The following is a 25,108-nucleotide window of genomic DNA, read 5'->3' as shown; positions in this document are numbered from 1 at the left end:
TAACCGCCTGGTCCATGGCGGAAAAGTTAGGGGAAATCCACTGTTTATAGCACCCCGCCGTTTATACCGCCGAGTTGAAAACTTTACCACTGACAAGTGCAGCGTTGTCGTGCCGTCTCTTTCGTTCCACCGCCAGCGCTGACAACACGAACCATGCGGTAGGGTTTATAGTGCATAGTCGAAAGGTTCGGGTTCGGATTATGGCTGGCTGACATATTTCAAGGCACGAAAGTACAAAACTAGGATTATTTTTTTCCCAGGATTACTTTTTTCCGGCGAGGGGAGCTCAATTTATTGCATTAAATTGGTTCGAATATCTTATGCCTTGCCGTACAGTTTCTTACGGAACGCGCCAGGCAAATGTTCGATCAGGGCGAGCGCATTCGCTTCGATGGCCACCAGCTCACTTTCGCCCAACCATTCTATGCTTACCAGCCGGTTGCTCTCTCGAACCTTTTTTAGCGTGTGTTTCGATTGATCCGCCGTTCCGTTCGACGGGCCGCCAGTTCCATTCGCCTTGTGGTGGGATTTACGTTTCTGTGCGTGCGGCTCATCCAGCTCGGCGGCGGCGTTATCGGCGGCCCCAAAAGACACAGACAGAATGTCGGAATCGTTCTTCAGCAGCATGGCCGACTCGTGGCGCGGATCGAACACAATGCCACTGATCGGATGGTTCGGTATCCCGACGCCGCCGTCGCCCAGCTTGAGGTAGGCAGAGAAGACAAACTGAAACTCGTCAAAGTCGTACAGGAACAGCTTGTGGTCGGCGAACGCAACGGCGAGCCGTGTCTTGCCCGGCTGGATGGCGATCGCCGTCGGCGGAAGCTTGTAGCGTGGCAGCGAAATGGATCGTTTCCATTTGGCCACCACCGGAGACGGAACGGCAGCACTGCGTTCGAACACCACTATCGAACTGGCCGTATCCGCGCACACCAGGTATCGGTTGCACTGCGAAACGGCCGAAAGGTGGACCGCTTCCGAGAGCCACCGCGACCCGTCGATGGTCTGCGTGTGCTCCAGCCCGACACCTCCTTTGCCGTCATCCAAGCAGGCAAACAAAGTGATCGTTCTGTTGCTATGGTAAAGGAAAAGGCTGCCCGAATCGTGCGTAAAGTCCACCCGATAGCCAGGCCCGAACTGTTCCGGGACGGATTTGACGCGCATCAGGCGCGCTCGGCCGGAATCGCTGCCCCGCGGATCCGGTGTGTAGCGTAGCAAGCGGACAGTGTTTTCGGTCGAGTAGACAATCCACTGGCCGTCCGGTGAGATGGCCGCGCAAACAATGTGTTCATCGTTTTTGCTTCGTATCTGCAGGATTTTTCTTCCGCCACTACTGTCCGCGCCGTCATCGGTCAGCCGGGCCAGGGTCCACACTTCGAGGTAGTTGGTGTACCGCAGCAGCACCGTGCGGCTGCCGTGGGCCACGACTGCTGCCGGAGCGGGCAGCAGGGGCAAGTATTTGTCCACCTGGAACGGTGGATAGGACGTAACGGCTAGCGTGCCATCGATCCCGCCCGACACCAGGCCGGTTCGACCGAGCGTGGCCATCGTTTTGATGTCGTGCGTGTGACACCGACGATTGACGGATCGCACAAAGTTATTGCGCTTCGCACCATCCTTCAGCCCCTCACCGTCCATCCGCCGGAACGTGACGATGATCGACTCGACCCCGGCGACAAACAGTTTCTCCTCGTCCGCCGTCAGCGCCAGACACAGGAGGTCCGCCTTCGAAACGGGCACATTGTCCAGCACCGTCCCCAGGTGGCCATCGAAGAACATCATACGGCCGCGCGAATCGACCGAGATGACGGTGAAATCCTTCAGCACGGCCACATCCCAAACGATCGTCGGTGTGCCGCGATCCGACCGACCCGTCGTCATCTTGTGCACCGCGTGGCCTTTCCGTACGTCCCACACTCGCACCGCATCGGCCGAACCGGTCACCAGGAAGTCCCCGCTGTGATTGAACCGGCAACACACGATACGACCATCCTGCTTGTCCAGTATCCGCTCGTACGTCAGCTCGTCGTTCTCCAACCGGTACAGATTGATGTAGCCACCTTCGGTTCCGACGGCCAGCAACCGATCGTCCCGGCTTACGGCAATGCACCACGCCGAGTTACCCGTGACGAGGACCGATTGTTTCACGCGCGGATGTCCACCGTCGCCGGTCCGCATGTCCCACTCGATCAGCGTACCGGCCAGGCTGACCGAAAACAGCCGTTCACCGGCCCACGCCAAGCCCTCGATCGACAAGCCGGCGCCCCCAACGACCGTTTTCTCCAAGAACGGTGCATGCACCATATTCCAGATTTCTATCGTCCCATCGTCCCTGCAACGAGAAATTGTTCGCTCTTTGCTTATTTCGATCATAGCAACACAGCTACTCGATTCGCCGCTCACCTTGCCAACGCGAGCTTGTGCTGCTGCTCGTTGATCGCGGAGCAAACGATACCACGGGGCAGCAGATTGTAAAACTGCACATTGTGCAACCGACAATGTCGGTTGCTGGTCGGTTTTGGAGGAATCATGTTCCGCTCTCGTTGCCGGTATTATGTTAAACCACAAATACTACACTTTGTACATCACCCACAAACACGCGCACGTGTTTTCGACGTTAGGCACTTTTGTTTTCTCAGTTGCTGTTGACAGTTCCGTGCCTTGCCATGACTGACAGAATGTCAGTAGTGCCCCGGTGGAAACGTCACATACAGATATTAGGCCTGATTATCATTCTCTAATTGACTACTCAAGCGGTCATCTGAGTTCACTTTGGTATTAGCGCACCGTTTGAGTTCTCAAACGCTCAAACGCAAACTGGATGAACGCTCTCTGTGGAAAGCTTTCGGCTGGATGAACTTGTTCACTCGATCAATCGAGTTGTCACGGCATTATGGTTTTCAAACGGAGACTCGAATTTGACAATCGAGTTTCCGTCAACTTTTCGTAACGGAAAGTGCCGTTCTGTTAGGATGTCTTTGATTTTATCAATTATTTTGTATTGTTTATGGTGCGACCCGGAACTAACCACACAGGCCGTTGCGCATTTCGTTCGCTATTTCATGCGCGAACTTGGCCTCATGATCTCGGTGATCCGCCAGCTTACAATATTTCGAGTTACAACCTTTTACACATCTAAAAATTTCAAAAATATAATAGCAAGAATCGCACGCACAGCTGATCTGCTATCTGTGTATGTGTATCTGTGTGTGCAATGTTTACAAAAATGCACCAGAAATGACAGTTCGTACTCAAAGAGCTTGACAAGCTCTTTTTAAAGCTTTTTTACTCCAGCAGCTTTTAAACTCCAAATCGAGTTTCCGTACGGAAGGAAACGGAACGAACGGGTTTTTTAAATCTCCACAACGTTTTGTCCGTGTTGCCAGAGGCGTAGAAGGTGCCCAGAACCCTTATCCAAGTGCATGCGCTCACTCCACTCACAGTTTTTGCTTGATCGTCAACAGAATCGGTTGTGGTTTGATCGTTTGCGCCCAGTTCTCGAAGGATCAGTTCTCCAAAGTTCCAACATGTTTTCCAGATTCCAACAGTGGTGCAAACAAAAGAGAAAATGCGGATTATTTCGCTGGCCAGGATGTATAAATTTGCCAGAAACCGCTCCCGACTTTACTGCTAGCGTCGATCCGTTCGACGTACCGCCGGAATTGCGACGCCATAGGTAGGTAACATGTTTGAACATGTATCCCATTTCATCTGTGGCTGCTTTGTTTTCACGTTTTTGTGGTTTCGTACACAGTTTGCCCAAACGGTTGCTAGGAAATTTCCTTTCGGAACGAAACATCCACGATGAAGCAGAGCAAAAATTACTGAAACGGCTGCTTAAAGGTGAAACAACGAAAAAACCATTCTTGTGTTGCGGGGTGATGCAATTCTCTTATTCTTTTCCTAGAGCACGGTTTATACAACAAACACCAGACGATACAACAGCGTCGTCGTTTGCGGCATCTTCTTCAGGTGGAGCGCCAAGCATTCGTCGAGGGAGATCAGGACGAATGTGGCGACCATTGCCACTCGCTGGAGTACACACAACCGAACGCCGGGAGTGCATCGGCACGACATGCAAATCAAAGCAAGCCAGGACCTCCAAAATGTGTGAAATTGCAGACCATTCCGCCATCCTCGAATGTAATTATGCCGACACAGCCAACAACCAAACCGACCGTAGGAATCGCGGCACCGTCACGGCGACTCAGACGAACAATATCAATGACATCTTTCACTACGGACACAGTCGACGAAAAACCTGAATTGCAAGCGATACCCCCGACTGAGGGATGTCCGGAATCGCAGTATATCTTGCATGTGGTGCAAGCGGAAGTGTCTCCATGCAACTCGCAATATCTGGAAACCTCGATTTAAATAAGGAACCCTTATACACCCTCCATTTTCTCCGCCATTTTATTCAATAAAGTGTTGTGTGCGTCGCGCTTTAGACATTTGCGCATCCTTCCGTGATATCCAGCTCCACTTTCTTCGTCGCTGAGTTGAAGTAAATGAAAGCTTTCCACGGTTTACCATCAACTACGATCGATTGGGCATTCTCCATGATTAATTGGTTTTTCATCTCATCATCTACAAAAGCAAATACACGAGGAACCGGACTATCGAGGCACGGCACCACGACTCCTATTTTATGCCTTTTCGCTCTCTCCGAAAGGCAATTACATCCTTCGCCGACTGTGTTTGAAACAAACGAGCTACACGTTTCATCGCTTTTTATCGATACCGTATCAAAGCGACTGACCGGAACCGTTGCTACCACTGTGTCCTGTCGACGCGACCTGTTTTTGCGGGCTGCGTGTCGGGGCGTGTTGGGGCACAGAAGAATTAAGCATGAAATGTGGGTTGGTGGTGAAATTTGATGCCCTTACCTTCGTCCGCCATCTTGGCTACCTCAAGGACAATGCTGGCCCGGTTCGGGGGATTATCAGTCCACCAAAATTCGTTCCGCTGCGGAGCTGCCGGTATATCAATCTCCCTAAAATAATTTTTTTTTACGAATTACACTATTCCGGAACTATCAAGCCATCGAATTACTGTGAAATCTGCCGCACTACTGGAACCGGTACCGGCGTCGGCGTGTCGCAATGTAAATTCCCAGTGCTTACGTTCGGGTTCCCGCTGGACGTGACTTCGCCGTCGTCGGGTCCAACTTGAGTTTTGCGGCGCGAAAAACAGGAAAAGAGAGCACTGACGAACCGCAACATGGTTGCAAAACGGCACCGATAGCTATTCATAAACCGATGGTTTAATGAAAAAGATGGCAATGATTACTGAGATGCTGGAAATGTTCCAATGTATGCTGAGTTGTACTAAAATTATGTTGTCAGTTTGCTGTACTAACACGCAACAGAGCGATCGGGAGAAACATGCGAATTAATTTTTACTGTGAAAATGAATTATGTTAACGGAATTATTGTTCTGAAAGAGTTTGAAGTATGATACTGCAACCGCAAGCTAGACTGAATCACGGCAAGTCCTTTGTCCTTTTACAGCTGGTGCCCCTGAACAACCCGCAGACGAATCAGGCGGAGAGGTACGATGCAAACTATCAGTACGCGGATCCGGCACAAAACCCCTACCGTACCACCACTCAACACGCAGAACCGAAAAAGGGTCTTCTGGCCAGGATTCTCGCGTTTTTCGCGTGTGGGAAAACTGATAAGCCGAAAAGCCATCGACAGTGACGTCAGAATCGCGTTTCTTCGTGATGAAATAAACCAAGTGCAAACTACTCAAGCGTTGTTCATTTTCATTCTTCCCCACATTTTGCTGTGCATATTTCTTTATTACGTCTTCGTCGTCAACCTTTCGCACTTAATCCGGTCGAACACCTTACCACGCACTGCTGGATTTAGAGACTACATAATTCATTTAAAATGAATCACAATGCGCGACTGTCCTCCTGCGCGCGGTCCACGGGGAGAGTGATGCGTGACTTTCTCTATTATTACGCGCCAATCTAGTCAATAAAAGTAAACATCCTTCATAACCAAAACACTTAAATCGAAGCACATCTTCCCGCGTTCGCCGCCGTGCGATGTGCATTCGAATGATTTTCCTGTAACAAATTAATAGGGTTTCTCTAAAGAACTGCTGCTTAGTTCCCGTACGACACGTGATCGTCCTGCTATAGCTCTAATGATAAAACTTTTATATTGCTTTGTTCTTACTCGGCTAACGAAAACCTCGTGCGAAACAAAAAATCGCACCTCTTAGGGCCTTTTGTGCTTCTATTGGACGGCGGCACTATATAGGTTAAACATCTAAAACTGATTGGAATGCTGAGTGCGCGGTCGCGGTCGCGGGCTTTGAACCCAACGCGGACCAATCCCTTAGCAGTAAAACTAAACTCCTTTGCTAAGCCCTTACGTGTAGTTACCCGTTCTTACGGGGTTTGCGGACGGAATACTTTCTCAGAATGGACGTGTTGTGTGCTCTGACCCTGGAAGACCACAGATATTCCTACATCGATTGCTTTAAAATTAAAAAATAAACCTGTCTCAACGCATTTAGTAGTAGTAAACTTTGCCAAAACAGGAATGGATATAATTATTTGCTACGGATAAAACAACGAACAACAATCAACATGTCGCCTTCGTCGCGTGCGTGCACAGATTGATTGGTTTGGCGGCCTTTTTTAAAATACTTTAGCTAATGAGATAAAACGTGAGATTACTACGTGAGCGCGGAAACCGAGAGACTGTGTGCTATAAAATACTTGTTTGTTCTCTGTGTCCCTGTGCTATACACGATCGTAAGGCAATACTTTTCTCGATCCGAGACGACGGACATGTGGAAAGGACACTTGAAGATTGGGTTGGATGCGGGTTACTGATCAGCCGATCATCCGTACACCGAATGCAGGGTTTTGCATTCACGACGGTCACTACTTGTTCCGTTACCTATTTACAATTAGCTTCCCAGTTTCCTTATGGACGGGTTTTGTTTCACCTCTCTCTCACTAACTGATCCTTTTTAACGGCTATACACAGATAATATTGATTGGTCTCAGATTCGATCGATCGATTCCCGGTTTCCCTGCTACAATTGCCGGAAGAATCCGCACACGAAATGGACGGAATCGTGCTTACTAGCGGCAACACCGGAGCGGATATTGGCGGCCGGCATATTGTTGTGTTCCCTCTGCTCCGTCGGCTGGCATCTACACATCGGTGCTGTGCGTTTGGATGCGCACCTTCTTGACGCTTCCGTTTCGCTGCATCCGCGGCGACTGGTTTCCACCCGAATAGCCCGGATTACGTATACCGAACCCATCGGTAGTGGTGGTGGTGTTTGGTGGCCGCGGTTTTTTCAGGCTCGAGCGCAACGGTGTCCTCGTGACCGACCCGGACCCGACCGTCGAGCCGTTCGATACGTTCGTGATGGTCGTGTTGACCGACTGCATGCTTCCGTTCATGCCGGAAGAGTAGGGCCTGCCGGATGAATCCGTTACGGCAATACCTGCGTAAGAATGACGGTTAATAGTTTTACGGGGTTCAAATCATTCGGAAGCCGCCACTATCCGCGGCGCTCTACGCGTACCATTTGGGTTGTGTGATGTTGTTTCTCGGAAACCCGGGTTGTTGTACGTTGAACCACGTGACCGACCACCGTTGGTGGACGCGTTCGACAGCATCGTCGGATCACCGTCGGGTCGTTTCGTGAGGATGCGATCGTACGCGGCCAGGGCGAGCAGGGCAAGCGAGAGGGCCGTCACCACGACCTGCAGATAGAACGAGATGCCGCGCGTAATGCGATAACCGGCCCGATCGTCGTCGGTTTGCAGTGCAAAAAGGCCGGCCGCTGCCAACGAGAGTCCGGCCGCGAATACGGTCGCCACGAGCTTCACCGTCACCAGCGCCCGGTAGCTCATGCAGACGCGATCGCGTGACGAAATCATCGCAATCTGTACGATGCTCAATACGCAGAAGATCCCGAACAGCACGCATCCACCGACCGCTAGCAGGCCACTGACAAAGACCACTCCTACGGGGGGAAGGGATCGAGAGAGAGAGAGAGAAGGAGTTTATATTGAATCCACTTGAATGCAGTGAAGCAACCGTAATAGAGGACACCCTCACAGCCATCGGGAAGGACACGACTACAATAAAGAGTTATAATCTCTTCTGCGATTGATAAGCCTAATTCTGTTTATTCCGTTCCATTCGGTTCGGTCAGTTGGCGCTATCCGTCCATAGCGAGTGTACCGTTTTCTTTGTAAGCATGTCCCGGTGGCATTTCGTTTCACTAAGTGCCCTCTTTGTGGCAGTGTCCTCGGTCCAATGCTCGTTCCTCAATCCCTACCGGAAGTATTGGCAACCGAGAGGCACCGTTTACCAGCAAGGACCCACTACCAAGTGCCACGGAGAACCACTCTTTCTCACACCGTTCATTGAAGCGGGTAAAATCGACGACGGACAGAAGGCCGCCCGCGTGAACCACAGTCGTATCCGTGACATCGAATCGTACGCCGGCTTCCTTACGGTCGACAAGCGGTACAACTCCAATCTGTACTTTTGGTACTTTCCGGCAAAAAACAACGCCACCACGGCTCCGGTGCTGCTCTGGCTGCAAGGTGGCCCGGGAGCCTCATCGTTGTTTGGATTATTTGCTGAAAATGGTCCGTTCTCGATAAGCAACCATTTAACAGCCTCGCCCCGGGAACACTCCTGGTACGAGAATCACAATCTCCTGTACATCGACAACCCGGTCGGGACGGGGTTCAGCTTTACCGACAGTGACGCCGGTTACGCGCGCAATCAGGTGCAGATTGGCGAGGAACTGTACTCGGCCGTGGTACAGTTTTTGCAACTTTTCCCCAACCTGCAGCAGCTTCCGTTCTACATCACGGGCGAATCGTACGCCGGCAAGTACGTACCGGCGCTCGGTCACACGATCCACCGGAAGAACGGTGACCCGCAGACGCCGGCCGAGCACCACATCAATCTGGCCGGCATGGCCATCGGTAACGGGTTCAGTGATCCCATCAATCAGCTGAACTACGGTGACTATCTCTACCAGCTGGGACTGATCGATGGGAACGCGCTCGAGCGCTTCCAGCACGACGAGCAAACCGTGGCCGAGTGCATCGCGAAAGGCAACTATCAGTGCGCGTTCGATGTGATGGACGCGCTGCTCGACGGTGACGCCAATGGCGGCGGTTCCTTCTTTCGCAACGTGAGCGGTTTCGAGATGTACTACAACTACCTACACGCGGCCCCCGAACCCTCGGATGTGGTCGAACAAATGAATCTGATCGCTTTTCTCAATCTCGACGAAACGCGCCCGGCTCTGCACGTTGGCGATCAGCCCTTTCACGACCTGGACACCGACAACAAGGTGGCCCGGTTTCTGGAGGAAGACATCTTTCAGAGCGTCGCTCCGTGGATCGAGGACCTGCTGCAGCACCGCCACCGGATCCTGTTCTACAACGGGCAGCTGGACATTATCTGTGCCTATCCCATGATGGTGAACTACCTGCAGGCGCTGCGGTTCGATGACGCCGACTATTACCACCGGGTGCCGCGTGGAATTCTCACGATCGACGGCGAAATTGCCGGCTACTTCAAACTGGCCGTCACCCTCACCGAGGTGATCGTGCGCGATGCCGGCCATATGGTGCCGCGCGATCAACCGAAGTGGGCCCACCGACTGATTACGGCCTTCACTCACCCGCTAACTGCGGGCGAGTTCATATCCGTCTCGTACACGTAGCTTTCGTGGCGTGGAACCGATCGAAGTTGTCGAGTTTGAATTTGAGGTTAATAAAGGCGGATTCGGCGGATGGCCGCCCCCCAAATTATCGTCTTCCCGCTTACCTAGTGGCCTGAAACGGCCAACGTCACCGCATCGTTCTCGGTAGCTAAGCACCTGACACTTTTGCCACGGTCCGAAGTATCCTCGATCCTCTGTGTTGCGGGGGGAAAGAAAGAACGGTTATAAATCAAGCCTCAGAAAGCGTCCGCACCGCGCGACTGACCTACTCCCGAGCGGCCCTCGTAGTACGCCCAGACAGGCACGCCGACGGCCGTCGCGCTGATGACCAGACAGAGGAATCCGAGTGCGGTCACCAGCACGGCATAGATATTCGGTTTAATTCCTGCCATGACGATGGCGGTGGTGGTGATGCTTGGTGGACGACAACGACGTAGGGGCTGCTCGATGCACACGCGACAGCTGGCGCATCTCGCGCGCTACGAGCCCTCTGTGTGCCAATGGCTCTCGCCCAGTGGAACCGTCGCCTGAGGTGAAAGAAATTTCTCGCACTCTGCGTCCTTTGGTGGCTCTGTGATTTGTCAGCGCCGATTAGTTCGGGTTCCCAGGCGATCCTCGTTTGGTCAGACAGGTTCGATCGCCAGACAGTTTGGTGCTAATTACTGCCCGCTCCGTGTGCCCCGTCCCCGTCTGTCCGTCTGGCCGCTGCAATCCGGTTGGGTGAACTAGAAAAGAAGAAAATCGAAAGCAACGAATCAATTAACGGTCTTCCTTCTCCCGGTGGCACACGCGGGTCGTCCGGGCGACGGACTAGGAATTGCTGATGAGTCGTCGGCACGTGGCCACTTGTGGCCGAGTTTAAACTGTGATTCACTGTCGGTCCCGCAAAGGGCTTCGCAGTTTTAAGTAATTAAAATTCCTATCCCAAAGCAGCAGCAACAGCAGGCTGGAAATATGCACCCAAAGTCACCATTGCCGTTACCATCCGCAGTAACCATAGAAATCGTTCGACATTCAATTCAGAGCCATGTTTCATCTGACACCTAGTGCCGCAAGTAAACACGAACACTGTCGTCCCTGCCAAGAAGTATTCGGTTGCTCATTCTCGTTAAAGCGCGACAACTTGTCAGCAAGTAAAAACCCTCATTTACTACACGCGGTTGATGGCCATTAGCGACACGAGACACGAGATGCTGGATGGTATATGAGACAATCACCGCCTACTCGAACGAGAGATGTCTCGTTCGACGCGAGGCGTAGAAACCGTGTGTTTGTCGTGTTCCCCACCACAATTGCGCCGCTCCCAAGACAAGGTGAATCTTTAAACAACGAAGTTAATCCGCCACCCAGTCGCTTTGCTCGAATGACCGAATGCCCAGTGGCCAAACCGGGAAAGGAAAATTGCGCTAGTGCTGCTGTCATCGCCGGTTGTTGTTTCCGTTGAGATGAAGCACTTCTTCGCCTACTGTGTGCGGCTTCTATTTATTGTGTGTTGAGTAAGGGCCATGCCACTAAATACTGACCCCTCGCTATCGGCGAGTCTATGTTGTAAGCGCGCAATTGGTGACAACAATCAGCCCCGAAAAGGGGACGCCGGCCGCAAAAAGGCACACGTGGAATGGACGATGTCAAGGGTTAGGTTGCTTTTTTGTAGCACGATGACCGTTCGCAATTACGCAAGAGGTACACACAGAGGCCTAGAATAAATTAGCTGTCGCTACGCCGTATCGGGGGAATGTAGGAATGAATTGACGGATTCTAGAAGTCTCGCGCGACCTGTTGCGTCGTTGTTTATTTTTCTCGCATCCTCAACTCATTTTTCCTTTTCCAGATCCATTTAATTTACGCAACGATGCAGACCGACGGCAGCGCCATTTCCAATTCCACCCGGTGGGATGATTCCGCGAGGCAAAAAGCTGATTGCATGCCGATTGTGTACCTTCCTCCCAGCACGGGCGGGCAGCAGAATGCATTCTTCCCTCCCGTCGGCCGAAAGACGGATTGAAAGGCGTTGTGAAGCGATAGGAACGGGCGGCGTGCACGAATGGCGCGCACGCGGTTTTCTCATTAGAATATTGTGCGCCGTGGAGTCCCCGTCCGTCCACTACCCAGGCCGCGCTTGGTTAGTGTTCGTGACACACGCAGGTTACGGACAGCGTATTGGTGGCCACCATGCTGATTGGGGGGACGAAACAAGACTCCAACTCCTTTTCTTCCTCGGACAAAGGTGTGCCCAAAATGTGGGTCAAGTTTAGTAGGAGTTGGTTTTTTGGTCCCATTTCGAATGGCATGGAAGGGTCGCCAGTGTTTATTTCCTTTTTCGGTCAGGGTCTACTGAACTATTTTTATTTTGGTGGAGGGACATTACCACAACTCCGACGGGTGCCGGGTAGAATCTATTTATGAACGCCCGTTCCGTTCGTCAATTCAACAATACGGTCCACTGAACGCAACCAGCTAAACGGAAGATGATCAAACGGTACGCCCGAGAACCCGGTGATGGAGAACGAGCACCGTAATACCGTTTCGCCGATTGGAAGGAACTCCGGAGAGTCGGTAGACTACCTGTGTTCCGGGAGAGCTAATTTGGGACACCAGTTAGGCAAAACAATTGTGGCGTGTTTGCGTGCAGCAGTAAACTATCCTCGACCGGCCAGCCAGCCAGCCAGCCAGCCACAGTCAGCCGCGGCCCCGCGGCGTTTGAATACAATTTATTAGGGGTCGGATTTGATTAACGATTTAAGCGAAAGCGGCGAAACGGATTGGGAAATGATTTTTCAATCGCTTTCCGAAGGCAATTTCCGCGCCCCGACCGAACGCGGGGCAAACGGGAAAAATTGGCAAAAATAATAGCAATCTTCGGACAACAACGTGGCTGGCCGCGAACACGTGTTCGGTGCAATTGTTGCAGTTACGCCAAATAACTGTTTCCCCCCACGGGAAGCTCGACGGCGGCATCCCGTTAGGTCCGTTTTGCGTAAATCGAGGACCATCAACGATCGGGCAAAAAAAGTGTTAGTGACCGTTCCGGGGGGCCATTTGTTGATGGTTTTTGTTCAATTAGCAATGAAACATCGGACAAAGATTAATGAAAACTTTATTTACAGCAAGACATTTTTAGCGAAGAAATTGCAATGGCGAAGGAAAACCCGTGGAACTCGCCACCAGCAGGTCGGTCGATGGTATTTGTTGCATCCGCTCTGCGCCACCATCGATCGGTCGGTGTGGCCCAGGCAGGTTTTCACTTCCGTTCGAGTCACGGCGGCGTGCCTAGGGACGATGATCCACATTGCATGACTTGAGAAACGCTGCGTTAAACATGTTTTTTTTTCGTGTGTGGCAAAGCGGTGTGTGTGTGCCGCCGATGGTAGTTATCGATCTTCCCCATAGCCTCCTGCTTTAAGAAAACCCCACAGCCAACTTGAGGTCACGCGTGAAACAGAACCCCCCGGTGTCTGTATCACCGCCTCACAGGGCGTGGCGTCGCACGCACGTTGCAGAAAGATAAGAAACACTATCCTTCGTTGCACACCAGCACGCAACGATGCAACGGTGTGTGGAAGCAATAGAGGAGAAGGTCATCAATATTCATCACCGCATCAGCATCATCATAATGATCATCTTTCATCGGATCTTATATCGCAATGCAGATGCAAAACAGATGAACAACGATCAATAGGCGCTCGGCCGTGGCAGTCGAGGGATCGTTCTCGAGTCCATCGTCATCATCATCAGCAACAGCAACAGCAACAGCCACTCTTGCAACCGCAACAGTGTGCAAATGAAATCTACGATTTGTGTATCATCTATCGCCAGCGGCAGCATTATTCGGGGGCAGGCCAACAAAGTTGACACGCGGCGTTTTGGTGTGGTGGTGACCACAGCATTGGGACCACAGTGGGCACCCCGACGAGAGACGTGCTACGAAACGGTGCCGCAATCATGTGTTCCACATCTCGCCGGCCGGTCGGGGTTGCATGCATGTGTGAGATCGGATACTTATTCATTGTGGATTGTTGCTTCATCATTCTTGCATTACCAAAACTCGAACTCGAATGCGGCCAATTCGCAGCCCAGGACCAGGCAAATCAACGCACCAAGAGAGCTGCAACAATATCGACGTTCGTTTCCCACGACAACCCCAAATCCTGTTGTTGTTCTGTTGCCTGTTGGGTCACTTCAACTGATGGCTGTAATAAAATTAATAAATTAAAGAGCACTCCAAGGGAACAAATTCAAATTCTATCAACTCAGCCATGCGTGATGTGTGGCAACTAACGGAACCGTGACTCAACGAACGAACCCCCCGACCGACCGTTCACTTCGCTAAACTACAACGCATCGCGGATGGCCGTGACCGACACACACAGTGTGCGGGAGGGCATGATTCACATCTCGGTCCATCAGCGATCACATTCGATGATTTCCCCGGAGGGAAGTGTTTTTGAAATGCGACCCCCAACATTCCCCAAACCGTTTTGACCGTGCGGCATATGCGAAATAAAACGATATTTCGCCACCGGCAGAGATTCGTTTGGATCGTTAGAAACCGCACGTGAGCTGGGTACAGAGAGGATGGACACGGGATTTTTCGCACACACCGCACCGCACCGGAGGAGGCTTTGCATTAATGATGCACTGCAGCAAATTGCAGCTCTCACGCGGCGGTGGTAGCGAGAGATGATAGAAATCAAAAGTTTCATCTTCTCTAGCATTCCCTTTTTTATTGTGGCCAGCAAATGGCCAGCCGGCGAGGGTTTCCCACCGCGGAAAAACGGGGGGAGTCGTTTAACGTTTTACCCAAGAAAAAGGTGTGCAAAAATGGACGGAATGGAAACAAAACCGCCTGCCAACACACCAGACACTGGACGCGAGCGAAACTGACAGCAAAATGCTGAGAAATGTTTTTCCCTCCACCGGGCTGGGGGGGCTTGTGTTTTGAAGGTGAGTAAAAAAATAGAAAACTAGCAACTCGTAGAGCGTAGTGGTCGCGTAGTTGCCGTTGGCCTCAAGCGTTGGCCTGGCCAACTGGCGTCAGCTTGTTTAAGCGATAATTTTACGCGACAGCTTAATTAAGTTGCACAGCCAGTCAGTCAGCCTCCTTGATCTTGCTTGCTTTCTTTGTGATTTTTTGCTCCCCTGTCGTCAATCTATCGGTTACTATTAGCAACAAAAGAAGTACATGATCAGAGCGGCGAAGAAGAGAAATCGTAGCAACAGTGTGGGGCGTCGTATGTAGTAGGCCGCCGGGTTCAAAATTCCGGTTTACCACCGGGAACACTCCGACGCCCTCCGGTCGAAGAACCACGGAGGCCAATGGGGGGCGGCGGCCAAAGAACACACTGTCGTCTTCAGCCGAGCGGAGAAATCGATTTGCATAAACGGCTCCTACACAGGGAGAAGAAAACCACCTCGCGCGCGTGGCGTGTCCGTCGTCGGGGCCATCGTTACGCGCGCACCCAGAAGAAAGAAACACGTCACACAAGTTTTGTTGTTCTACGCGAGACTCAAGCCCAGGGGGACGCACGGCTTAAGGGGAGAAAAGTTAAAAGCCAAGAAAACAAACTTGTTGTTCCCCGGTCCCCGGTGGGACCCTTCGGGCAGTCCAAATTGTGTGGTTGCTACGCGTTTTCGATCCAAATAATGCGTTACACGCATACCTGGCGGATTATGACGAATATTTCTTGATTGACTTACATTCCGGTTTTCGGTGTACCTTCCTTTCGGAAGCCGGAGGCCCTATGTGCACCGCCTGCTGTTGTTGCACAGGTGTTCTTTCGTTTGGACAACAATTAGGCTGTTAGTGGTCGGGTTTCCGTCGTTTGCTTGGTTTTGAAATAAGTTTCACTAAACACATCACATCATTAAGGCATGCCACATGCAGCAAACACTGCCACTAAAGCTGGAACCCGCGGCATTCTCTTCGCGGTTCGGATGTGGGGTACAAGGAAATTTGGGGCCAAACACGGGGCGCGTTTATGTTTGGTTTTTCGTTTTACGCATTTCCGCACGATAGGTGGACCGGCGGAGGTGCGCTTTTTGCCGCTACTTTCTTTCGGGGAACCAACTTTTTGGGCCACCACACTCAGACCCTTTAACCTCGACGCACCTGAACACAGCCCTCCCTCTTCGTTTGCTTGCTTTCTTTCTGTTTGTATCCCCACGGGAGCTCGGGACCCAAGCGCGCGACACACACACACACACTGGCCAGAGTAAAAACACGGTCGCCGCGAAATTACGCGCCACTCAATGACACACACACACACGCAGCGCCGTGCGGCCCACCGCGAAGGGGGCGATCGCGAGACGCACTTCCAGCCGCGGTTTGCATACGTACACGTTGTTGCCTCACACACCTTCCCAGGTGAAACGAACTTCCCAGGTGTGCGAGTGAGACGGACAGCAGCGGGCAACTTTGAAAAATAGGTGTGGGTCGGCTCCCGTCGGGAGTGAGATTTCTATATAATGCTTTTACTTTAAAACTTAATAACTCAACACTCCACTCTTTATCACAGTAAATATGATGACGTAAACAACACGACAGAGAACAATAACCGCGCGGCGGAACAATTGAATCCCCCGAATCGTGGCGATTGTGTTTTGTGTTTAACTTCCGACGAAATGTCAAACTTTTCAAACGAGAAACGTCAAAATATTTTATGAAAGTTGTTTTTATGAATCTGACAGATTTTGGAAGCTAACTAAGGCACTGCGAACCTAACTTTGATGACGAACCTGACACCCGAGTCAACCTACGACAATCCCGAAAAAAGCCGAGTCAACCTACGACAATCCCGAAGGTAACTCACAATTCATCTGGCACTCCTCGTTCCTACCCCCTCGGGCCCACAAGCTCGCGCTTCCGAGGAATCCGTGTGGTTTTCGTTCCTTTCTCGCTTTTTTTAATCGTAAAGGGCAAAGTAACTCACGAATTCATCCGTCACGCGACTTTTTAATGCACTGTGGGGAATTTATATCGGATAGGTGCACATATTTAAAATGTTTTAATTTAATGCCTTATGAATTTGAACAAGGATATGAAATGATCGATGAGCTTAACCCATTGCGTTTGTGGGAATTTTTACCATCCAAATTATTACCCCTGAACTTTTATTGCAACGTTTGATAGAGTACTAATGAGCCTTTTTTCATCCAAACTTAAAGCGATATTATCTTCTTGATTAAATACATGATCAATCGTGATATCGTCGTTAATGTTTTCTTCCATGATAAAGAAATCTTTTACAAAAATAGTAACTTGTTAAAGTTTCTTTATGTCAGCCATTTACCCATAGTGCATAGTGAACAAAATTGAGTGCCCGAGTGCCCGATGAGTGCCAATTTTGTTCACTGGGTAAGAATGAATTTGAAAATCCCGAAAAATTCCGAACAAATCCCGAACAAGTAGCGTCTACAATTGTGTGTTGAGGGCTCGAAAAGACCGGTCTCGAAGCACTGTGAAATGTTGTTATTATCTTTATTCTAGAGCTTGAAATTCACTGTGTTACCTTTTACCTGTCGAATCGAAACTAAAAGAATGAGCTCTCCGAAGGAATGTGTATACACAACTGGCCGAGTCGAGCGCACGATCTCTCCGGTTCAATCCGGAATCCGGTTTCGAACGACGCAATGATATCATATTACCGACGGTTTTGAGGAACAGAATGCATTTTGGGGTTTGGGGTCATATTTTGTACCGATTTGCCGAATATGTAGAATGTAGAATGTAGAAACCAAATTTGCCATGCACTGTAGAAGAGGAATCGAAAAAAGGGTCCCAATAACATCGACTCCATTGCTGTTTGACTAACGAACCACGTAGTATGAACGCATTCGAATTTCAACACCGAAAACGGTTGCTTGGAAAACTGCATGAACAGACAAAACATCAATTTGTAGCGAATGAAATACACGCAATGGCTGTACAGGAATTTTCTAAATGTTACCAGCAGGAGTTTGATGAAGAACATCTAATTGAACATAAATCCAATCTATTGGCAATCTAATCCAGAAATACTGGGTTTTCTTGTCGGTTGGAAATGGAGTTTTGTGCCACCCTGTGCCAGCGCTGCGCTTCGAATGACGCATCGGCTGTCAAATCCCGGCGCCGTGAAAGAAAAAAGTTTTGTTTTGGTCCACTTTCCACTTTCGGCTATTGAATGATAATTATATTTGTCCAGAAAACGTGATTTCGGTAGAAAGTTACTAAAATATGGACGACTCCGAGCTAGAGGCCATTCGTCAGCAGCGACTGCAGCAGATGCAGGTATGAAAATACCAACCTTTCACGTAGCACAGCTTCGAACACCGACGAAATCGGTTCGCAATCTGCGCCGCATTTTGTCTATATTTAGTCGATCGTCCTCTGTTAAATTGCCAAACACAGCAAGACTCGAACGGAATAGCATAAAAATAACGATTCCCTTCGATTTCTTCCCATAGGGGGGCTCCAGCGCGGAACAACAAAAAGCACAACAGGAGCAGCGCCAAGCGCAGGAAGAGATGAAAAACTCCATGCTGGCCCAGTTGCTGGACCAGGACGCACGGGCTCGACTCAACACGCTGAAGCTAAGCAAACCGGAAAAAGCGCAAATGGTCGAAGGCATGATCATTCGGATGGCCCAAATGGGACAGATTGGGGGAAAGTTGGATGACGCCAACCTGGTGAAGCTACTGGAGAGTCTCAACCAACAGATGCCGCGCAGCAACTCGACTGTAAAGTTTGACCGGCGAAGAGCGGCACTGGATTCCGACGATGACGATGATTACGGCATTTGAGCGGAAGGCGGATCGGTGCGATCGGAGTATCAATTACCTGCGGACGTCTCTCAATAGATGGGCCCCAAATGGATCGGTCATCATGCCATTTGCCTTGCTGTCGACACCTCAATAAACTCAATACGCTCCCCGCGAAGGGGCGGAAAATTGAATAAAAATTAGGATTTTCTCTTCGGATTCATTCGTTTGCTAAAAAAGAGAATCTTCTAACCAGACATACACACATGCACACACACGTAACACCGTAAAGGAACGCGCCACGCTAGGTGCGTGGGGTTGGAATTTAAAAATTGATCTAAAACGACACTATTACACCATTAAGTGATTCGGACGCTAGCCGCCGTAGTCCTGTCGCAACCGTAGCGAGGGATGCCGGCCACCAGGTCCAGAAATGCTTGACTAGAAAAATGGGTTTTACTCCGGTGCCGGTTCCCGCGCGTGCTTTGCCGTTAGGCGGAATGTTACGCTGGCACTTCCTACTCCCTTTTCTCGTGCCGCGGATCTGCTTCGTCGTCCTCGTCGGCGTCCAGAATGTCGGCGCAGCAGATCGAGTACATGATGAGCGACAGGAAGCCGAGCGGAAGACCAAACAGCACCGTCGTCAGCACCGGGTTGCCAAGCCACATCTCGTACAGGGACGTTTTGGCCTCGAACCAAGCGCGATAGATGCGCACCGGAAGCGAATTGCCCCCGAACGTGGGCGCCGTTTGGTTGTGGATGCTGTCGAGGAAAATTTCGATGGCCTCCGGTGTCAGCTGCAGTGGGTCGTCCTCCGGAATGTGATGTTCGTTCGTTGTGGCATTCAGCACGATCAGGTGCGGGGTCGGCAAACTGTCCATTGCGATGGACCGGGCCAGCTCCGGTGTGCCGACCCAACCGAACTGAAACCGGCCGTGATATTTGTGTTTGTTCTTGTGCACAAATATTTCCACCATGTCCCGGAACTCCTGCTCGTGGGCCGCAATTTCGTTCAGCTTGTTTTCCTCGACCACCGCCAGCACGAGGTACTTCTTCGTCTGCACCAGATGGTGGATGTTGCTGCGCGATATCTTCGGAAAGGTAGCGAACCGTTCCTCGTTCACCCACCGGAACAGCGTATCGTTCAGGTGCGTCGGTTCGATGCGCTCGAAGTTGTCCGAGTACGGGAAATAGTAATGGCTGCGCTCCTTGTACACCAGTGCCGCCGGAACGGTGTCTACGTCGAAGTGGCGTTTCGCGATCTCGACCGATGTGGCGTAGAAGTAGCCGTGCGCCTGGTACGCTTCGGCCGCACCGTAGAACACATCCCACAGCAGTCCGGACTGCTTGCCGACGTAGGTGAAAAAGATGGGATTGTTCGACTTCAGTATATCGATGCTGTCCGCTCGCGTTACCAGCTGGACCGGTGGGCCCGACATTCGGTTCACAAAGTGAAGCAATTCCTCCTTCGAGCGTTCTCCATTGTAAACGTACTCGTACGGCCCTTTTACACTGTAGAACGGAAAGAACGATTAATACTATGCAACCCGTATGCAGGGTGTGGCACCAAAACCTACAAAATTATCGTGGGGTAAGCGTTCACTTTGAACTCCTGCGCCACGGCCGTAAACCGTGTGCAATCCACGCGCCCAACACGAATGTTTGTGTTGTACAGAGCCTGCGCCACCAGGGCCCACAGCGGTTCGAGTTTTTTGCAGTGGCCACACCACGGAGCATAGAACATCACGAACCACTGGCCTTCGCTCCGGACATCCAAAAACCGATCGCTAAGTTCCAGCACCCGAGATCCGGATACCAGGCTAAGGGACCCTGATGATGAAAAATGCAACCAACGTGAGGCGTTAATTTAATTAAACATAACACTCCGGGCTCCGACTTACAGCACAGTAAAAGAAACAACTTCCCCACGGCCAACATAGTGCTACGATCGATTCAACAGATGACCACTCTCTTTGACCAGAACTTTGCTTTTCTCGATGTCTCAACACCAAAACATATCGCACCAAGCGAAACACGGACGAGATGAGTAACAAATTAAATAAAAATGGGATTAAATTAACACTTTTCTGCAATTTTTGTGTTCATGGATAATGCGTTTGACAGAAGGGGCCAGCGAACTGTCAGACTGGTTGTTGCCACAGTTTGTTTTCTTCTCCTCGTTCGCTACAAACGCGAACAGAATTTCCGCAAATCTGAACACTGATTTCTTTGAGTATGCTAATTTAGCTCAAGTGCGGGGCGCGGCGAGTGTTGTGTAGTGGTGGAAAAGGTGTGCAAACTTCATCGCGATCAAGACTACGCGGCCACACGGACGGGGACCATTAGAGTGCAGATACAATTGCTCGCCGCAAAAGAGTTAAAATGTCTCCCTCGGAAACCTCGGCGTGTGAGGGTGAGTTTGCAGGTTTGTGCAGTGTGCACCTCTGGGCACCTCTTTATAAATTTTCCCGTTCCATTCGATTCGTGACAGATTTGAAAGCCTTCGAGAGGAGACTAACGGAAGTGATTGCCTGCCTTCAGCCCCCGACGCTTCGGTGGAGGTGTAAGTGATGCTTTAGCTTTGGGCCAATCCCCACCGTGGTCTTACGAACACTTTCTTTGCAGTACTTTTAGGTGTAATATCGCTAGTGACCTTCGTCGGAGCGTTTTACTGGTTGACCGATCCGCGTACTTCCATCGTGCCGCTAATAGAATCGCTTCTGAACCATTCGGTCTTCACCATCTCCACCATCATCCTTTGTAAGAGCACTGGCTAGAGCTCCTCCGAGGACACACCACTAATCGCTCCACCGTTTGCTTCCAGTGCTCCTGTTTGTGTTTGGTATTCACAAACTGGTCATCGCTCCGCAGATCATCACCTTGCGAACACGGAACGTGCTGGCCGAGTTCAATATGTCCTGCGATGAAACGGGAAAGCTGATAGTGCGTCCCCGGCCGACGAACAACTCACGCTACATGGACTTGAGTTAAGCCAGCGCACCGGGCCATCTCCATCTCCGGGCGCAGCTTGCCGACCTTTCCGTAAATTGTAAATAATACTAAAGTGTACTAATTTCCCGACTTCCGTGAGCTACCGTATGTATTTAACCAAACATTTTATTATGTTATCGGTTCCCGCTGCATTTGTTGCGCTTTTTTATTTTGTCTTGTGTGTTGTGACATGAAGCGATTGTAATAAATGCTCTTGAGCTATCGATGCGTCCATGTTTATGCTTCACTTTTTGTACGTATTCAGTATGATGTCGCGATAGGTAAAGTTGGTGCACACGTCGATCTGTGCAGACGATCCGGCGATCGCTAGGAACTTGTACGGTTCCGTTTGCAGTGCCACACTGTACGCCGAGGGACCGGACACCGGCACTTCCGCAGTAACGTCGCCGTTGAAATTGTACTGATAAAACTTGGACCCGTCACCGCCCGCGTAGATCAGATCGTCAATGAAGCCGGACACGTGTACACGCTCCGGGAAATCAAAATCGGCCGTACATTCGAGCGAGCGCAGGTGCCAAAGCGAAAACCGTGGACCTCCACCGCACACAAACCAATCGTCCGTCAGGGACACCGTGCCCTGCCAGCGACCGAATTCGGGACGCTGCAGCAGGGGCTTTGTGTGTGGTTCAAGCTTAGCCGTGTGTTTCTTTTGCCGACAGTCCCACAGCATCACCGAACCGTCCTCCGATGCAGTCGCTAGTTTAGAGCCACTGAGGACGAGAAAGAATTCATGTAAAATTCACGAAATGGCAGTGTCCTTACTTTACTTACCAGCCCGTTACACAATGAATGTAGTCCTTGTGGCCGCGAAATTCACGACAAACCTTGCCGTCTTCCAGCGATATTCCGTACATGATGTTGTCGCCACAGCCGGCGTAAAGTATTTCTTCCGCCTGGTTCAGCCAAAGGTAGTTCACTTCGCTCATGTCGGCACTCTCGGGAGGGGCCGGCAGTTTCACGACCCACACTTTCTTGCCAATGGAAGCGGATTTGCTGGACCACTGGTAGCCCCAGATTTCTCCATTCAGCCCGACGATGAGAAAGTCCTTGTGGAACGACAAACTATAGATGGAACATCGGTCCGATGCCGGAAAAACCTGTACCGGCGTCGTTGGCAATTTGTCCAGCTCCGTTGCCCCATTCTCGTTGCTCGTTACGATTCGTTCGATGCTGAAATGGTACGTTCCGTTTACGGGTTGCCTGAGCAGTTGCTAACATTCACACCGTTACCTGTAGACGAAGATTTCCCCAAAATTACTGCCACAGAACAGAAAACGGCCATCGGTGGAAATGGTTTGCGAAAGAATCGTGGTATAATAGCAGCGTTTGATATCAATCATTTTCTGTTGCTTGTTTATTGTTGATTGCCGAACCGCTTGGCTAACAAGCAAAGTGACGTTTGAGTCGGAACGCTAGTTGATCAACTGTGGCAAGGAAACGTCAAAGTCAAAGGACGCTTTGAGGCTGAAAACACAACACACGATCTGTTGTAGGAAATTTGTGGCCTAGCTAGCACATAATTAACCGAAAATGGCTTTCGATTCCATTCCAAAGGACCTTCGCGCATTGCGGGCGTGTTTAGTGTGTTCGATGGTGAAGGTATGTGTCTGCGATTGAACGAGATGATGGTACATTAGATGTAAACAAAGATCCTCTTGTGTTTCAGTCCTTCGATCAGTTCGAAAACGAAGGATGCGACAACTGCGAGGATTTCCTGCGAATGAAGAACAATCGGGAGCAGGTATATGATTGTACGAGCAATAATTTTGATGGGTAAGTAAAGCGCTCCGGAAGATGGCAAGTCATCGTAGCTGTATGCGCGGAAATATTCTCTCTACTTCCAGAATGATAGCCGTGATGAGTCCGGACGATAGCTGGGTTTGCAAATGGCAAAGAATAAGTAAATGGACCAGTGCGATGAAAACCCCAACTGCCCTTAACATTTTCAATCTAATATTACAGGTCGGTTTGCGAGAGGAATGTACGCCATCTCTGTGTCGGGAAGACTTCCAAACGGTATCATCAGGGAGATGAAGAATCGCGGCATACCTTACCGTACACGGGACACCAGTCAACGATAGAGGACTGAACTGCTTTTGTTAGAATAAACACCTTGAACAATATAAAATTTTATACAAACAACTTGATTTATGCACTTGTCCTACCAAGATTTTTTCGGTTGCAAAGTTAAAATGACCAAGTTACTGTGTGTTTAGTTGGATTTATTGAATATTTTTGCGCTTCCCTGTACGCTTTCGCGAGTAAGCCCACATTCCACCGAAAGGCTTACTCTGCCTTCTTCGGGGCGGCAGCAGCAGCAGTGGTAGCACTGGCGGCCGGAGCAGCCGGGGTGGTGCTACTCGCGGCAGCCTTGCCCTTCTTAACCTTGGCTGGCCGCTGGGAGCGAAGAATAGCGCAAGTCCGACGAAGGGCCGCCTGCTGCAGGTCCCGACGGTACCGGCTGTTCTTAATGATGTTCTTGATCTTCTTCAGCGTGCGCCGCGATCCATCCTTCAGCGTCACCTTAACCTGGGACTTTGCTGGTTTGAACTGCAAAATAAAAGAACAGCTCCGTTAAATAACCGCACGTCGCATCGTGATTCGCAATACAGCGGGTGAGAGCATTTCATCAGCTTTGGGTAATGGACGTAGTCGGTCACGGACTCACGATAAAAATTTTTTCCTCACGTAAAATGCTAAACGGACAGATTGCTCTTTCAAGTAATGGTGACACTTACGTGGCTACGGACACGCTTGTAGGTGAAGTTTACGCCCTTCTTCTCCGCGGGGGTAATGCTGATCGTCTTCTTGTGCACCAAACCACTGTAGCGGAATGAGCTCAGATTAGTCAGGTTGTTCGGCTCCTACAAAGAAGTTTTGGGTTCTGGTGAGAGTGAGAATTTATATTAACATCTTATCAACGTCGTGTGTATGATGTTCTGAGCTGAAACAGGTCGCCCGCCGTACGAGGTTTTTGCCCCCGTTGGCCTTCGAAGAATCAGTAGTAGCAAATGAGACAACACATCCTCAAGCTGATGAGTGTTCAGAGATCTTGGTGATCAAAAGGGTCATCATTCGAAGAGATGGGACGGGACGGCATGTTTCCGCTCGAAATCTACAACCGATCCAACATCGACTTACCGTGCTGAACGGCTTCCGGATGTTCTTCTGCTTCAGCAGAAACGCGTTGTGATCGCGGATGATCAACCAGGATAGATGCGACGAGACCATGATTCTAGCTTCTGCAAAGAAAAAACGAACGAAATCAATCTTCATTCCGGTGCTCCATGACGACCAATCGAGTTGGCTTCCCCTTGCGCCGATAGCAAAGATGGCGATGCCCCGATTCCCACGTGTAACACAACACTTGCAAAAACTGATCATTTCCTTACAATTGGCGATTCTCAGCTTGTGAACCGTAAACCCAACGGTGATAACCGAACTCCAGTCACAATTAATAACCTCGGCAGTGAGAAATGATCAACTTTTTCCAGCATTTTACAAGCAACAACGAAAAACTCACCTCTTGCAAAGGCCGACAAGATAGAAAAGACCGTTTGACAGATCAGCTACCCAGACGCTCTGGCACGGTGACCCAAAATTGACACTCGGTCGGAAGTGGCAG

General features: G+C 50.5%; 8 protein-coding genes across 9 annotated transcripts; 3 read left to right on the top strand and 5 right to left on the bottom strand.

Moving 5' to 3' along the window:
- Positions 1-318: 318 nt before the first annotated feature.
- On the bottom strand, positions 319-2,531 carry LOC128268974 (U3 small nucleolar RNA-associated protein 4 homolog). The gene is made up of 2 exons (XM_053006297.1): positions 2,404-2,531; positions 319-2,332 (listed from the first exon to the last, which is right to left on the bottom strand). Exons 1-2 carry the CDS (start codon positions 2,529-2,531, stop codon positions 319-321), a joined length of 2,142 nt encoding a protein of 713 aa, XP_052862257.1.
- A 3,253-nt stretch (positions 2,532-5,784) lies between these two features.
- LOC128268981 (uncharacterized) lies at positions 5,785-10,216 on the bottom strand. 2 transcript variants are annotated; one of them, XM_053006305.1, is made up of 4 exons: positions 9,992-10,216; positions 9,840-9,929; positions 7,564-8,007; positions 5,785-7,482 (listed from the first exon to the last, which is right to left on the bottom strand). In XM_053006305.1, exons 1-4 carry the CDS (start codon positions 10,125-10,127, stop codon positions 7,184-7,186), a joined length of 969 nt encoding a protein of 322 aa, XP_052862265.1. In that variant the 5' UTR covers positions 10,128-10,216; the 3' UTR covers positions 5,785-7,183. The 2 variants fall into 2 exon arrangements, with proteins under 2 accessions (XP_052862265.1, XP_052862264.1); XM_053006304.1 differs by having other exon boundaries at positions 10,001-10,216.
- Positions 10,217-17,849: 7,633 nt separating this feature from the next.
- On the top strand, positions 17,850-18,686 carry LOC128277325 (programmed cell death protein 5). Its single transcript, XM_053015771.1, has 2 exons — positions 17,850-18,001; positions 18,178-18,686. Exons 1-2 carry the CDS (start codon positions 17,948-17,950, stop codon positions 18,511-18,513), a joined length of 390 nt encoding a protein of 129 aa, XP_052871731.1. The 5' UTR covers positions 17,850-17,947; the 3' UTR covers positions 18,514-18,686.
- Positions 18,680-20,579, bottom strand: LOC128277324 (protein disulfide-isomerase TMX3). Its single transcript, XM_053015770.1, has 3 exons — positions 20,373-20,579; positions 20,049-20,301; positions 18,680-19,983 (listed from the first exon to the last, which is right to left on the bottom strand). Exons 1-3 carry the CDS (start codon positions 20,407-20,409, stop codon positions 18,990-18,992), a joined length of 1,284 nt encoding a protein of 427 aa, XP_052871730.1. The 5' UTR covers positions 20,410-20,579; the 3' UTR covers positions 18,680-18,989.
- Positions 20,580-20,639: 60 nt separating this feature from the next.
- Positions 20,640-21,688, top strand: LOC128277917 (nuclear envelope phosphatase-regulatory subunit 1 homolog). Its single transcript, XM_053016520.1, has 4 exons — positions 20,640-20,884; positions 20,963-21,034; positions 21,097-21,231; positions 21,296-21,688. Exons 1-4 carry the CDS (start codon positions 20,854-20,856, stop codon positions 21,460-21,462), a joined length of 405 nt encoding a protein of 134 aa, XP_052872480.1. The 5' UTR covers positions 20,640-20,853; the 3' UTR covers positions 21,463-21,688.
- Positions 21,526-22,837, bottom strand: LOC128277916 (THO complex subunit 6). Its single transcript, XM_053016519.1, has 3 exons — positions 22,714-22,837; positions 22,255-22,653; positions 21,526-22,193 (listed from the first exon to the last, which is right to left on the bottom strand). Exons 1-3 carry the CDS (start codon positions 22,821-22,823, stop codon positions 21,707-21,709), a joined length of 996 nt encoding a protein of 331 aa, XP_052872479.1. The 5' UTR covers positions 22,824-22,837; the 3' UTR covers positions 21,526-21,706.
- Positions 22,838-22,947: 110 nt separating this feature from the next.
- On the top strand, positions 22,948-23,574 carry LOC128267808 (transcription elongation factor SPT4). The gene is made up of 4 exons (XM_053004733.1): positions 22,948-23,082; positions 23,150-23,256; positions 23,328-23,383; positions 23,446-23,574. Exons 1-4 carry the CDS (start codon positions 23,014-23,016, stop codon positions 23,562-23,564), a joined length of 351 nt encoding a protein of 116 aa, XP_052860693.1. The 5' UTR covers positions 22,948-23,013; the 3' UTR covers positions 23,565-23,574.
- A 171-nt stretch (positions 23,575-23,745) lies between these two features.
- LOC128269511 (60S ribosomal protein L28) lies at positions 23,746-25,039 on the bottom strand. Its single transcript, XM_053006992.1, has 4 exons — positions 25,007-25,039; positions 24,625-24,725; positions 24,222-24,347; positions 23,746-24,033 (listed from the first exon to the last, which is right to left on the bottom strand). Exons 2-4 carry the CDS (start codon positions 24,712-24,714, stop codon positions 23,770-23,772), a joined length of 480 nt encoding a protein of 159 aa, XP_052862952.1. The 5' UTR covers positions 24,715-24,725; positions 25,007-25,039; the 3' UTR covers positions 23,746-23,769.
- Positions 25,040-25,108: the final 69 nt, after the last annotated feature.

This window comes from Anopheles cruzii, chromosome 2 (genome assembly GCF_943734635.1).
Source record: "Anopheles cruzii chromosome 2, idAnoCruzAS_RS32_06, whole genome shotgun sequence".
Classification (NCBI taxonomy): domain Eukaryota; kingdom Metazoa; phylum Arthropoda; class Insecta; order Diptera; family Culicidae; genus Anopheles; species Anopheles cruzii.
Note: the sequence above shows the minus strand (reverse complement) of the source record. Positions and strands in the feature narration are given on the sequence as shown.